Here is a 15,430-nt window from a genome sequence, read left to right as displayed (position 1 = left end):
ATGTCTGCTCCTTCCTCATCAAACCATTCAAAAACCACTTCTAGTGATAAAATACCTCAATTTGATGAAAAGAATTTCACAATATGGAAGTCCAAAGAAATGATGGTTCTCGAAACCATGGACTACTCCATGTTGAGCATCATCAATGATGGTTCTCATGTTCCTATGTATCAACCTATCACAAAGTATGTTAAAGAAGGTGACATGTTTGAAAAACCTGTCCATGAGTTCGATGATGAAGACAAGCGTCTTGTTGCTCTTGATGTGAGGGCTCATGCTGCTATAAGGAACACTCTTCCTTATGATATCTATCATTTTGTCAAAAACTACAGATCTGCCAAAGAGATGATGCAAACGCCGACTGTCGCATATAAAGGTACCGATGAAGTAAAAGTTGTTAATAAACATATTTTAAATAGACGATATGAGCACTTCTTTCAACAGAAGAATGAAACCCTCACCCATTTCTTCAATCTTTTTAATTTCTTGGTAAACGATATGCGTCGATTAAATATGAACAATACTAGAAAATCTCTCTTGCTTAAGTTTCTTGATTTACTGAATGATAGTTGGGAGCATAATGTTGATGTTTTGAAGAATGAAAAGATTGCAACCATGGATTTAGCCTCTCTATTTGGTAATCTTCGTAATCATGAAGAAACAAAGATATTGCGGAAGGAAATCATGTGAGATACTCATAGGGACAAATCTGTAGCTTTGTATTCCAAGAAGTCTCAAGAAAGTGACAGTGACTTCTCTGACGAATCAGAAGGTGAAGCCCTGATTATTAAACACTATATTAGCATGAATGACCAGAAACCACCTGGGTTTAGAAAGTTTCAATCTAAGACTGGCTCATCAACGTCCAAATATTTTGACGCTTAAATGAAGACTGATGCTGAGAAAAAAGGTTTCAAGTGTTTCAATTATGGAGGTGCTGACCACTTTTCCAGAGATTGAAAATCAAAGAAAGTTGCCACTGATGAAGATTATGAAGCAAAATACAAAAAGATGTTGGCCTCTCTAAAAAGGTAGAACATCGATGTCAAAGTTCTGATTGCTGAAGCTGAAAATTAGGTATCTGAAGAAGAATATTCTGATGAAGATAAAGGTAAGGATAAGTGTTTGATGGCTCGCACTAAAGGTCCAATTGTTGATAAAGAAAGCGTCTCTAGCTCCTTTAAAGACGATCTTGCAAAAGCTGCGAAGGACTCAAAACATCTTGACTGAGATTCATCGTCTTTGTATTAGGTAAACAAGTTCATTAGTTATTATGATAACGAAAAAAACATGATGTTTGATTACTTGTGCCATCATCTCTCTAAGTTTAATCAAGAAAAACACTTACTGAGGGTTGAAATTGACACACTTGTGAACAACTTGTCTTACATTAAAAAATCTCTTTCTTTAACGAAATCTAAGGTCACTAACTTATCTCTTACAAACACTGATCTTCACTCAAAAATAGATCAAGCTGAAGCATATTCTAATAAGCTTCAAGGTATAATAAATACCTGGGCTCATTTTCATCAAAATCTCAATAAAATAATAGATTCTCAGATTCCTGATGAGTGTGAAAAAAAAATCCTTGGTGGAGATATTGATGAAGCTTATAATATTTTTAAACACTATACTACTAACTCTGAAAGTATTATTGTGTGTACTACTCGTCTAACTACATTAGATCCTACCATCTGTAACCCCATCCTGGACATTCCCTCTCCTGCCACTGAAATGTATCTTAAATTTCCCATATCCAATGGAGAGTATCACTCCACACATAAGATACTCAGTGAGTCACCAGAATGGACTGCTAGTAGTTATGACACTGAGTTTTCCTACTCCCTTGACACTGATGAACCTTTGTGCAAATCAGTGTCACATGCTTCCTCCTCATATTCCTGTCACTCTGACAAGTCTTTTATCTCAAAAACCTGTTCTAAAATTCATGATTTTTACAAAAAGGTCACGTCTCATTGGAAACCCAATTGTTTGAAAAATAGAAATAAAAAACATGGGATGAGGATATGTTATCGTTGTGGAGACACTTCTCATAAGATCAATGAATGTACTTTTGATGAAAATTCCAAGAGAATTGACAATATTTGTTTGAGAAAGGAGAAATAGTTCAAAAAGGATAATTCTGTAAACTGTCTTCCTTCTTCATGTTATAAAATCTTTAATAAACCTATTGAAAAATGGGTTAGTATGTGCTAATTTGTTTCTTAGCTTTACATGGTCAAGAGCACGCTTGGTATCTAGATAGTGGCTGCTCAAGGCATATGACATGATGCAAATATCTCCTGAATGATTTTGTTGAAAAGGATGACCATTTGGTGATGTTTGGATACAATCACAAACGAAGGACTATGAGATTTGGATCATTCAGTGCAAGTATATGGATTTCAAGAATGTTTCTTATGTCTCAGGCCTGAGATACAACCTCATTTCCACCATTCAACTTTTTGACACTGGTTATAAGGTTTTCTTCAGCAAACAGGAAGGAAATATTGTGGATTCAAGGAACTCTATCTTGCTCAATACTATAAGGAAGAATAACATTTATGTGTTTAATATCGTTTCTATTTGATAAATAATTACTTCTTTGTGCTTTCAGTATTTTGCTTCTTTTATTTCAAAAACTACAAAAACATGAGAAATTCGCTTTAATAAAAATACAAATTCTAGCTTTTGTTTTACTAAAGGAGTTTACATTGCATGCTTTTATTCCTGTTCCTAATGATCACTAGTGTTTTCTCCTCTCTTTATTTGTTCTCAAGTCTCAGGATCATCAAATATATCTCTACTTCAAGGAATAAAATCATATATCTATTCTTATGTTTTAATCTATATTTTGATATGTTTGCTTGTGTTTTTGTCTCTCTTTATAGAAAGAGGTTTCGTGGTAGATGTCTTGGAAGGATGAAATTCATTAATGATTATTTAATTCGATGGATTCGCAAAATCTGGTCTTTATGAGTTCTCTAAAAAAGCTGCATGTTTTTCTCTCTCTTTTAATATTTCATTGTTTAACTAATTCTTTTATGTTTTATTTTCTTTTATTTTAATTTTTGTATTGTACCATATTAAAGGAATTGACGGCGAGCCTTTGATTCTAGACTGCAACTTGAGTCTATGATACTGGAAGAAGAACCACTTCCTGTTGATGAGCTAGACACTCTATATGATTCACACCAATTTCACCTCAGTGTGACTGAGACATTCCATATCTCTCGCCACAAGTCTTCTTTTATAGAACTTGACGATTCACTGTGCAAAACCACACACTGAAAAGTTCGAAATTTTGTGCCGATGGTTAGACTATGTACTGTAGTTTATCACACACACCACCCATTCTTTCCCTTCAATTCTTCTTAAAATTTTTATGATTCAACGTTAAATACTAGACACTGATGAGAACTTGAAAAATCTGTGTTGATGGTTAAGCTATGTACCGTAGTTTATCACACGCACCAATCCATTCTTGCCCTTAAATTCCTCTTTAAACCTTTATGATTTAGTGTTAAATACCAGATACTGATGAGAACTAAAAAATCTATGCCGATAGGTATATCATGTACCATGATATATTACACGCACCTACCCTTTCTCACCCTATAAAAGAGTTTTATGATTCACTATAAAAACCATACACTGATAAAAATTCGACACTCTATGCCGATCGATATTCGTACGGGAATGTATTACACACATCATCCTTTTCTTACCCAAATCTATTCTTCTAATAAAAGTAGTTAATGATTCAGTGTATAGAACCATACATCAATGAGACTTCACAACTTTGTGTGAATGATCTACTAGTGCAACAACATACTAGTGTGATACACCAAAATCCCTCCTATCTTTCCACTGCATTTTTCATTCACTGGTGCTGTCTACATTCTTTTGTCACTGATGATTGTTACCAAATGCAAATCTTGGATCAAGTTACCCTCTTTTTAGAAGCTTGTTTTAAACGGTAACTTTTTAAATTTGGGGATATGCATCACTCCTAGATAACTACGAGATTTGGGGCGGATTATTCTCTCTCTTATAATTACATCTCAACAATGCTCTCAAAGATATAAAAGGGGAGGATTATCATTTTCATCACATTCACATTACGCTTCCATTGGGATTAAAATTCCTCATCTATCTTCAATCACAAGAACCCTAATCATGATGGCTCCTCCATTTGTTCTTTACATATATGTTACGACTTCAAACGCCATCAAGGTTGCTTGAACTCCTGATTCTCCCATCGTCATCATGGAAAACATTGTAGTTTTCTCTCCTGATATCCCAAAAAATTATACGAATAAGGGATTTGAAGATTTCATGGCCTATCTTTCATCTTTTCCACTTCACTATGCTCTTGTAGATGTTCCTGATTCTTTTCTTCCACAACATGTTATTGAGTTATACTTCACTTCTACCTTCACTGATGCTGGAGTAATTGTTGGCACTGTTAATGATGGAATTCATACGATTTTAGTGACTGTAATGGATGTTCGAAGATCCCTACGACTCCCAATTCGTGATGAATATTTTCCTCTTTTATCTATAGATGAATGTCATGCTGTTCTAGAGAATATGGATTATGACTTTGGGAAACAAAAGGATTACATTATTCATCGTCATTATCTTCCTTCAACCTGGAAATTTCTCAATGGTGTCCTAGGAAAATGTTTCACTCATAAAGTTAGAAGCCTTGATCAAATTAATTCTTTTGAGCAACACATTCTTTTCTCCATCATTAGGAATAAGAATCTTGATTTTCTCAGATGATATTTGATCAATTTGCCGAAATTATCCAAGGTAGTAAAAGATCTCCTCATGTTCCATATTCCAGATGGTTGACACTAATCCTTCAACATATTGGTACTAGTTGTGATGATGATCAAGCTGAAGATTGGACTCACTCCTTGACCTCATCCAAGTTGTTCAATCAAGATCTTGATGATGAATGGAGCATTACAAAGTGTATGTAGAAGTGGATTAATGTTCCATATGAGTGTGAAAAAATGGCTTATGTGGCTCCTATTATCTTTTCAGAAGATGAAATAATAGGGAATGAAACTCACTCATTGTCAAACCAACAAACTGCAGAAGACACACAAGTAGACACTGGGAATCTCTCTCATTATGATAAAGATGCAAATGCTGTCAATGAGAACTTAGACGCTGGAAATAATTACAAAAGTCAGGATACAAAAATGGTTCATGTATTTCCAGATCAAGCCAAACAAGCAAACTTACAAGATCTCAATGAATCTGAATCAATTCGACCCAACAAACACATTCAATTTGAGTATTCTTCATCTGCTGATGAAGAAGATATTGTTCTCGAAAATCCTCCAACTCAACTATCTGATCAACAAGGTAATGATGCTGACACTGAATACATCTTGGAGACTTCTCCATGTGATCAAGGTTTTATATATTTTGCTCGTACTTCCTCTCCTGCTAGTGATCGAACACCCTATTTCTCTCTCCAGAGAGGCCTACAGTTCAACATGTCTCTACTTCCCTTATTCAACCCGAACAACATCCGATCATTCAACAAATTCCTCTTACTGTTCAAGGGGATCAAACAACCATTCAAGGGGAGATACTGCCAACAAGTCAGTTTCTTGTTGACTTAAAAGCTTTTCAAGTTAAGACTCTTTATACATTAGAGTCACTTGTTTAACTCACATTAAATTTGAATCAACGGCTGCTCACTATCGAGACTGATGTTGCTAAGATCAAGCCCATAGTCACTACACTGATATAAAGACTGATGATGATGGCAATCAGTCTCCACCTGGGGATGACCATCAGCCACCTCCTGACTCTAAAGGTGCTCCATCTTACAACAATACTTCCACCTCCATACATCCACCGCGTCCTCCTTAAGGACCTCCTACATTAACACCTCTACCTTATAAGAATCCTACTCCTACTATTTTTCATTAATATCGATCACTAGCACTTATTAGTGTGCCTCCTCCTCAGTCTGATGATGCCAAAAAAGGGAAGAATGACGCTAACATTGGTACAAGTAATGTTGAAGAGGACATTCCCGAGTCTGATGGTGAAGATGAAGTCTACTGTATGGAGTTGTCCTTCATGGATGTGAATGTGCAACCTCTTCAGGAAATATTTCTTGACACTGACACCTCTGGTGCTGATGATGAGGGGGAGCAACATATCCCTCAAGGGGAACCAAGTGACGTTGAATCAAATGATGATCTTCCCTTGAACAAGAAAAGGAAGGCAAAAGCTGATTTTACTTCTGACGCTGGTCCCTCTAAGAAGAAACACAAATAGATCACTGTGTCTGAAATGGTAAGCTTATGAGGTGTGTCCATTGAAGATGCTAGATAGTTTTCCTAACAACACAACATTCAAAATGCAAATCGGTTGATTTCCAAAAAAGACTAAAAAAGGATTCAACAAATTATGTCTACCTCTAGTTCATTACCTGATCAAATTGAACGTCTCAAAAAGTTTAACATGTTGATGACAAAGGAAAAAGAGATGAAAGCAAATGCAATCACTAAGCTTGAGAGGAGCAGGTTTGGTGATGTTCTAACAAGAAGAAATGATCTTGACCTAATAACCAAGGTTAGATGCACTTAGCCCAAAAATGAAAAGATGCTTACAGTACATATTACCAAGAGAGGTGATAAGGGTCTAGCTGCAGGCTAATACACTGAAGTCTTATTTGTCTAAGATCTGGTAAAATTTAGATACAGCGTGTGGTTGCAGCTTCTAGAATTGGTCAACAAACAAAATGGTAAATATGTTGGGGGAATTGAGGCTTGTTCTAGAATGCCCCATCATAAAGGTTAAAGACCTTGATTTAGTACCAAAGTCTTCCTATAATCCATCCTCATACTCAACATCCGCTGCGGTGCCCAGAAGACATTCTTTCAAAGGAGTAAAATTTCTACTTCCTTTTGGTACCAAATTTATTGAAAACTCCTTCTAGTGGATGTTCATCTAGTTTAACATATGTTCATTGTTTAGCCTGAGCATGGAATCTTCTACATGGATTAATCACAAAGCATGTGCTTTCAACGTTCAATCAATCTAGCTAAATCTCCCACTAAGCATCTGGTCCAGCTAAGGTTTGACTGCTTGGGTCAACCAAATATTGAACACAACTATCACTTTTTGATTTCTCTTGAACTGAACAAAAGGAAGAAAGAGCTTTCTATCTCAGATTATTTCTGGACCAAGCCAGAAGCTGAAGAAGATACTCATGAATTTTACCATTTTTCAATAGAAGAGGATTCATGTTTAGACATCATCAGATTGGGGGAGATTGTAAGGACACTTATAATATGATAATGCAAAACCTTCATGTTGACACTCTCATCAACACCAACATCTCTCACCGGTGCCAATTTGAAGTCAAGTCTACAATGCCGTGTCAGTGTGTAAACTTCATAAATGTAATATGTTGTATATATAGATAGCTACATAGGTAGCTAGTAGATCCGATATCTTAGGGATATTAGATATATTCTATTGTTTACGTAGATTAGGTGATATCACTGGATTGTAAGGATTCACATGTATTTACTTTTCTTTATATACTAGAGTTCGTATCATTAGTTGAATATCGAACCCTAGAGAGCTTTGTGTCCGTTCTCTTAGTGATAACATTTTCTTAGTGAAAAACCTTTGTGATGTATCGTGTTTTCTTTCAATACTTTCATTGTTAATAATCATAAATAATGGCAACCTTCACTTTTCCCTCTTAAGAGGTTGGAAGAAGGTCTTCAAAATAATGTTAGTGACTAGTTTCAGTGACTAACCACCAAAGGTTTTTGTTTACAACTTTACCCGACAGTGAAAATAGTTAAATTTTTTTCCTTTGGTTATCTTGTTTTGCACTGCAGGTTTTGGTCTACAACTACCGAAGTCTCGGTCTTGGTACAACAAATTTCACACTATACATATATTTTTTTAAACTCCTAAAACACTAAAAGAATTCATAAAAAACTTAGAAACACTAAATAGTTTAGTAGATGCATAGGATAACTCATGAGACTTAGGAAACCCAAAAGGTTGGTCAAATTCATTTGTTTTTGTTAACTAGCTAGACAACTTATGAGAAAAACGTCATAACTTTATCTACATAATTCCAAAAGACATGTCGCATTTTTCATTGGAAACTAAACATCTAGATCTCTCTCAACATAAGATACATGATTTTTGGACTTTTGTATCATTCCATACTTAATGTTGAAGTTGTTAAAAAAACACACAAAATTTGGAGATGGAGAGATGAACTTTTTAAAACACAGAATTTGGAGAGATTTCTTAAAATTAATTTTTTCTAACCAAATCTCAACTATTTATAGTACCTAAAATATTATAGTAATTCCTTAATAAATTAGAAACATTAAATACTTAGGTAGATAGATGCAAATGAGGTCTTAAAAGACTTGGGAAACTCAAAAGGTTGGTCAAATTCGGTTGTTTTGGTCCATTGAACAACATGTTGAAAAAATTATCGGACAAGATTATTTTGGAGAGAAGGTTGAATTATTATTTGATTAATAAATTGGAATAAATGATTTGTTTATAAATTATGAGAATAATATATTAATTAGAAATCATAATATTTAATTAATAATTGATCAAAAATTAATCAGAATTAATTTTGGGATTAATTGGATTAATTAAATACTGAAGGGGCTGTTTGGCAATTTATTGATAGTTAAGGAAAAGGCTCTAGAACCTCCTTAAGAGAGGTTGGACGAAATATTCTAGGTAGGGCCTAGAAATTTTTATCCAAAGGCTCTTGGATGGAGGCCCATGGGCTGCTTGGTCACAAAGCAAAGGGATTAGGGTTTCCAACCCTTAAACCCTAGCTTTGGCTCTAAACTACCTCACCTATATAAGGAGCCTTGGCCTTAACGTTTTCGACACTCCTAACCCTAAGAAAGATCTGGCTGGAATTCTCATTCTCCCTCTCTATAATCCTTAGTTTCTAGTCTTGGGTGTGAACCATCAGAGGCACGACGCTTGTGGTGCTAGCTACCAAAGTTTTGAAGAAGAAGGATTCAAGATTGTTGACTATAACAATCTAAAGGTTAGTTTTCTTATCTTATGAACTATTTCATTCATAGGAAATGTTTTGTATGCCAGATATTCATAGTATGTTGCTATATGAGAAAGACATAGATCAAAACTAGGTTGCATGTGCCCTAATCAGTTAGAATTGTTTGTATTGTTTTCCACTTATGACATTGTTGTTGTAACTTAGATAACCCATAAGTGGTATCAGAGCCCAGGGCCTTCTTTCATGTATTTTCACATTGGTGAATCAAAAAGAAACCTGGTTTTGATTTAGTCGTAGGTCACGACGTGAGCCTTATAGCTCACGACGTGAACTTGGTGAGATTCGAAAATCTGGACCAAATCTGCCATATTTAATTTCTTGGATGATTATATTCTATATTTAATTGTTAAATCCGATTTTGCTATATATATCATGATGATTTGAATGCATAGAAATTAGAAAACAAATATTTTACTTGATTGATTATTTGGTGATTAATATGATTGATATTTTAAAGTGTTGAAATAATTATTAATTGGACTTAATAATTAAAGTCAAATATTATTGGGTTTGTGTGGCAGCCGCCATGTCACATATAAATACCACTGGTGCTAGTGGATCAGGGAGTGGTGCACATCCCTCCAATCAGGGTGAAAGTCACGAACACCCACGTGAGTGTTCTTACAAGGAATTTTCAAACGGAAAACCTAGGACCTTTAATGATACCGGGGGAGTCATGGCTTTAAGCCAATGGATTGAGAAAACGGAATCAGTTTTCGAGATCTGCTCGTGCCCGGAAGGTAGCAAAGTTAAATTTGTTGCCTGTACCTTTGCCGATAGAGCCCTAACATGGTGGAACGACCATGTTAAGTCACTAACTCTTGTTGTGGCTAACTCAATGAGTTGGGAAAACCTGAAGTCGATGTTGATGCAGGAGTACTTCCCAAGAGGGGAGGTACAAAAGCTCGAGCAAGAGCTTTAGGGTCTTACCATGAAGGGTACAGACATGACATCTTACACCAATAGGTTCAGCGACTTAGCGATCCTATGTCCTGGAATGGTTGCTCTGGAGAGCAAGAAGATTGAAAGGTATATATGGGGATTATAACCTCAGATTCAGGGAAGTGTTTTAGCTTCCAAGCCTGTGACATTTGATAGTGCCAAACAGCTGGCACAGCCACTCGTTGACCATGGAGTCCGTCAAGGCTTCATAACTATTGCTCCAGAACAACCCAAAGCAAACAACAATAACAACAACAACAACAAGAAGCAGTGGAACAAAAGGAAGGGCCAATCTTTCTAAGAGCCCTCGAAGAAGCAACAGATAGTGGCAGTCCATGCTGCTACTGTACCTGCTGCTGTTCCTGCTAACTGTGTACGAGCAAAGCAATATGCTGGTAACCTCCCAAAATGTAACAAGTGTAATTTCCACCACCATGGAAATTGCCGTGACATGCAGTGTAGGAACTGCAGCGGAGAAGGGCACACTGCCCGATTATATAAATCACCACCTCAACCGATCAATCAAGTACCTGGCGCTGGCGTAGGTCAGGCATGCTATGGATGTGGTGAAGTTGGACATTACAAAAGGGATTGTCCAAAAGCTAGGAATGCCGCTGGAGTAGGAAGAATACTGGCAAGTGGTCACGAAGAGGTCGTGGCAGACCCTACAGTGGTCACATGTACGTTTCTTCTCAACAATACTTATGCATGCATTCTAGTTGATAGTGGTGCTGAGAAAAGCTTCGTGAGCCATAAATTCGAACACCTACTTAAACAATTTCCCAACCACTAAAAGATACCTTTACCGTAGAAATGGCCAACGGCAAAACTGATAACACTAACGATATATACATAGGATGTACCCTTACCCTAAATAACTTTTCCTTCCCAATAGACCTTATGTCGGTCTCTATAAAAAGTTTCGACGTCATTATTGGTATGGATTGGTTATGTTCTAACCATGCCGACATCTTATGTTACAAAAAATCCATTCGCCTTAACCTACCCAGTAACGAAACTCTTATCGTTTACAGCAACAAATCCGGCGCAAACTTACAAATCATTTCCTGTATCAAGGCACAAAACTATCTTCGCAAGGAGTACTGTGCCTTTCTAGCTCATGTAGTAGACAATAAACAAGAAGTGAAAGACTTCGAGAGCATTCCCGAAGTCTGTAATTTCCCTTACATTTTCCCCGATGATCTTCCAGGTGTCCCACCTGAAAGACAAGTCGAATTCAGAATCAACTTAATCCCTGGAGCTACCCCTGTAGCCAAATCCCCATATCGTCTTGCACCATCAGAAATGTAGGAATTATCCAGCCAGCTGAGCGAACTGCTTATCAAAGGTTTCATTAGACCAAGCTTCTCACCCTGGAGAGCACTAGTATTGTTCGTGAAGAAGAAGGATGGATCTTTCCACATGTGCATAGACTACCGCGAGCTAAATAAACTAACCATAAAGAGACGATACCCTCTACCCCGCATTGACGATCTTTTCGACCAACTTCAAGGTGCGAGCTACTTTTCGAAGATAGACTTAAGATCCGGGTATCACCAATTACGAATTCTGGAAGAGGATGTTCCCAAAATAGCTTTTAGAACTTGTTATGGCCACTACGAGTTTGTAGTGATGCCTTTCGGATTAACGAATGCACCTGCTGTGTTCATGGACTTGATGAATAGAGTGTGTCGTCCCTACCTGGACAAATTCGTAATAGTCTTCATTGAAGACATCCTTATCTACTCAAGAAGCGAGGAGGAACATAGCCAACATCTCCGTCAAGTCTTGAAAACACTGAGAATAGAGAAACTTTATGCGAAGTTCTCAAAGTGCGAATTTTGGATCAGGAGAGTAGATTTCCTAGGTCACGTGGTCAGTCAAGAAGGAATACATGTGGACCCTTCCAAAATTAAGGCAATCGAGAACTGGTCAGCACCCAAAACACCTACAGAAATCCGACAATTCTTAGGTCTTGTTGGCTACTATCGCAGATTCATCCAAAATTTCTCCCGAGTTGCTAAACCTCTTACCACCCTGACACAAAAGGGTGTAACTTGTAGCTAGGGAGAGAAACAAGAAGTAGTGTTCCAAAAGCTAAAGCGAGCCCTGTGCAGTGCACCTATCTTGTCTCTACTAGAAGGGTCAGAAGACTTCGTAGTGTACTGTGATGCGTCTAACCGAGGGCTAGGCTGTGTTCTTATGCAACGTGGAAAGGTTATATCCTATGCCTCGAGACAACTTAAGACACATGAGGTTAACTATACCACTCGCTGCCTGAAACATAGCAACGTCAAATTGAGGAGATGGTGGCGGAAGTGGTGTTGGCGCAACATTAACATTGATACGCCTTGGGTTTCTTCGTGGATGCATCTTTTACTACAAGAATTAAAAGATGTAAAGATAGTAAGATATCGAGAGTGAATATGAATTTGATATCTCTGAACTAAAACACTTAGTTCAACATGAATTTTGTAAGGAATTGATAATAGAAGTCTACCACAAGTATCAACTTGTAATAAGGATGATATGAACTTGAGTGGTTATTTTTAAAAGAGAATGAAAATGCATGTCGATTGAATTGGTATATTAAATACATAGAGTTCTGAAAAATTGACCTTAGAGTAGGTCTACAATATACCAAAGTACTGGGAAACATCGACATCATACCGACCTACCGAAAATGAAATTTTCGCGGTCGAACTGTAAAACATGAAAAATAACGCTAAGACATATCCGTAGACTTAACTATAGTCTAAAGAGTGAGTAGAGCATGATCTACTCTCGAGGAGTGTTGTTCTATTTCCCACCAGATTCGGCCCTGAATTTGGCCAACTGGCGTTCTATATTAAACATACGCCTTTCTTGTGTCGCTTGTCGTTCTCGTAGTTCTCTAACTTCGGCTTGGGATGCCGCCAGTTTCATCTGCAAGAAATTTGTATGATTCCTTGTTGCCTCATGGTTATCTTCTAGGTTACGAAGGTGAACTGTGTTAACTCCAGTAGCAGCATCAACCTGCATGACTCGATCGATGGCAACTCTTCCCTGTTCATCGTTACGCGCAACACGACGAACTAACACTGGGAGGGATCTATCTGCTGAGCCTCCTACCTCAATATTATGGAAGCTTCGGTCTCCCTGGTAAGGATGGTTCTGACCCTGATCATCACTCCACCTATCTAAGTTCACTGCCCACAGAGACGTCGGGTCTTGGAAATTCTGACGAGGATTGGGATTCTGGGCAACTTGCGATGGGTTATAGGGTTTTGATTCTGAATCAACATCTTCTGGGAAATCTTCTTCAAAGTACTCTTCTATGGGAACTAAAGGATCCTCTTCGGGCTCTGCGTCGAGCCATCCTCTATTCCCTTGATTGGGAAAGTACGGGTCTCCAGGTAGATGGAATCCAGCCATTGGTATCTATGCGAGAATAGGGATGTAAGAAACATTTAATAAATTTAATACAAGAAAGTAAACAATTTCAAGTTTCTATAAGAGAAACTTGCAGTTAATAGGTAATATATTCTGTAGGGTATGACTCCTACCGGGTCCTTCTATAAGCACATCATGTATAATAATTATATATAATCAAAACCAAATAGACCTTCGAATAGATGACTCTACTCTAGGTCCACAACCAAACAAGGAACATGAAATAGAGCTAAGTCACAAATTCTAAGTTGATAAAATCTTAATTATATATAACCGTAGTGTATGCACTTAGTACTTATAGACCTACCAGCAAGGGTCCTTTGTTTTCAAATAGATGGTTCTTAGTATTATAGTGCCTCAAATACTCCTATAGTATTTTAACTTTATGTTCTGTTCTTAGAGATTCTTCTGGATATGTATTTGGTAAGTTTTAGACCTGTCGCAACACTACCTTCACTTCCAAACACATGTTGGCCGTATCTCAAATAAATATAGTTGATCAGACTATATTGATCCCAGATATGATTACATAACTGTCCAGGTTTGACTACAGTGTCCAACATCCAAATACTTTTGTATTGTTATGACTCTGATATTGTTCTTGTATGTATGAGTGTTAGTATACTTCTTATAAAAATACTTAAATTTTAAAAGTATACTTGTAGTCAGATCTCTCAGCCCCAATGTATTTATAGTTTGTATATCTTTTATGGACTGATATACTGAGTTCACTATAAACAATGCTCTGATACCAATCGATGTGACAACCCGTTATTTTCTTCTTTATAAATGTCAACCAAAGTCAAACTTCGGTCAACTAAAGTCCAACTTATTGTTTGGATTTACTTCTTATATTTGGTTTGATAACCTTTATGTGTTTAAAAGCCTTTTAATTGAAGTGTTGCTTAAATTAGAAGTGTAGTTCTAAACCGAGAAGTCTCGCATGAACGATAAACCTTCGGACCCCAATCAGGCTTTTGGCCACAAATGTCCTTCGGACCGCAAACGGTTCGCAACCGCAAACCGTTCGCAGCCGCACACTCCGGACAGCAAACATGCGAGGCAGTTTATATCTCCTTGGGGAGTGGATCTTATCACCTCGGTAAGTGTTCTCGGCCAGGAACTCAGGCCATAAACGGTTTACAGCCGTGAACTACCCCTATATAAACATGAAGTCCAAATTTATCTTTCATTCTTCACGTATCAGCCGAAAACTCAAGATTTCTCTCTCAAGATCTCCAACCAAAAACTCATTTTCTCTCTTAAGTATCATCCTTCATCCTTTGAATCCTCATAGGATCTTGCTTAGATCTTCAAGTGTTCTTCATTTTATCAAGAACACTCAACCGCAAACACTTGAATCTCCTTCATTTCTTCAAGAACATCAACCGAAAACCCAAGAACATCAAGATCTTCTTGGGCCGTGAACCCTTGGGGCTAGCCGTGAACTTAAAGCATCCTTCCATTTTGCTTCTAACACTCTTATTTGTAAGTTAAACTTACAAATTAGTCCCAATCCGTATCATTCTTATGTTTATATACACTAATTTTTTACATATATATTACATAAAATGCTATTTAGGACTTGTTTTGTCCCGGGATCTAGCTAGTGGAAAAACATCCTAAATCGAGCCTTCAATCGAATCACCCGCAAAAGGTGAGTTCATACCCTGCATTTTCACTATTTTTACAGTTTTAGGGGGGGGGGGGATTACAAGTCTAACACAAGGAAATTGTGTTACAAACAGATGATTTCTAAATACTTCAAAAACGACACCAAGTCACCAAAACTCTTTTAAATGTTGTTAACTCTTCTAAATTCTTTAAAAACTCTTTTCAAACTTATATTTGTCAAAAATCATATTTATATATATATATATATATATATATATATATATATATATATATATAGTTATATAAATAAGATTTAAAGGG

At 36.9% G+C, this 15,430-nt stretch overlaps 1 protein-coding gene across 1 annotated transcript; it reads left to right on the top strand.

Annotated features, from left to right (window-relative positions):
- On the top strand, positions 1-690 carry LOC145105044 (uncharacterized). The gene has a single exon (XM_079042180.1). The coding sequence runs from the start codon at positions 1-3 to the stop codon at positions 688-690; it is 690 nt and encodes a 229-aa protein (XP_078898306.1).
- The last annotated feature ends 14,740 nt before the right edge of the window (positions 691-15,430 follow it).

Source organism: Lactuca virosa, chromosome 4 (assembly GCF_052849685.1).
Source record: "Lactuca virosa cultivar CGN04683 chromosome 4, Lactuca_virosa_CGN04683_v6, whole genome shotgun sequence".
Taxonomy (NCBI): Eukaryota; Viridiplantae; Streptophyta; class Magnoliopsida; order Asterales; family Asteraceae; genus Lactuca; species Lactuca virosa.
Note: the sequence above shows the minus strand (reverse complement) of the source record. Positions and strands in the feature narration are given on the sequence as shown.

Bases quoted from the DNA above. Each gene is read 5' to 3' on its own strand.
- LOC145105044 (XM_079042180.1), top strand. From the start codon at position 1: ATGTCTGCTCCTTCCTCATCAAACCATTCAAAAACCACTTCTAGTGAT.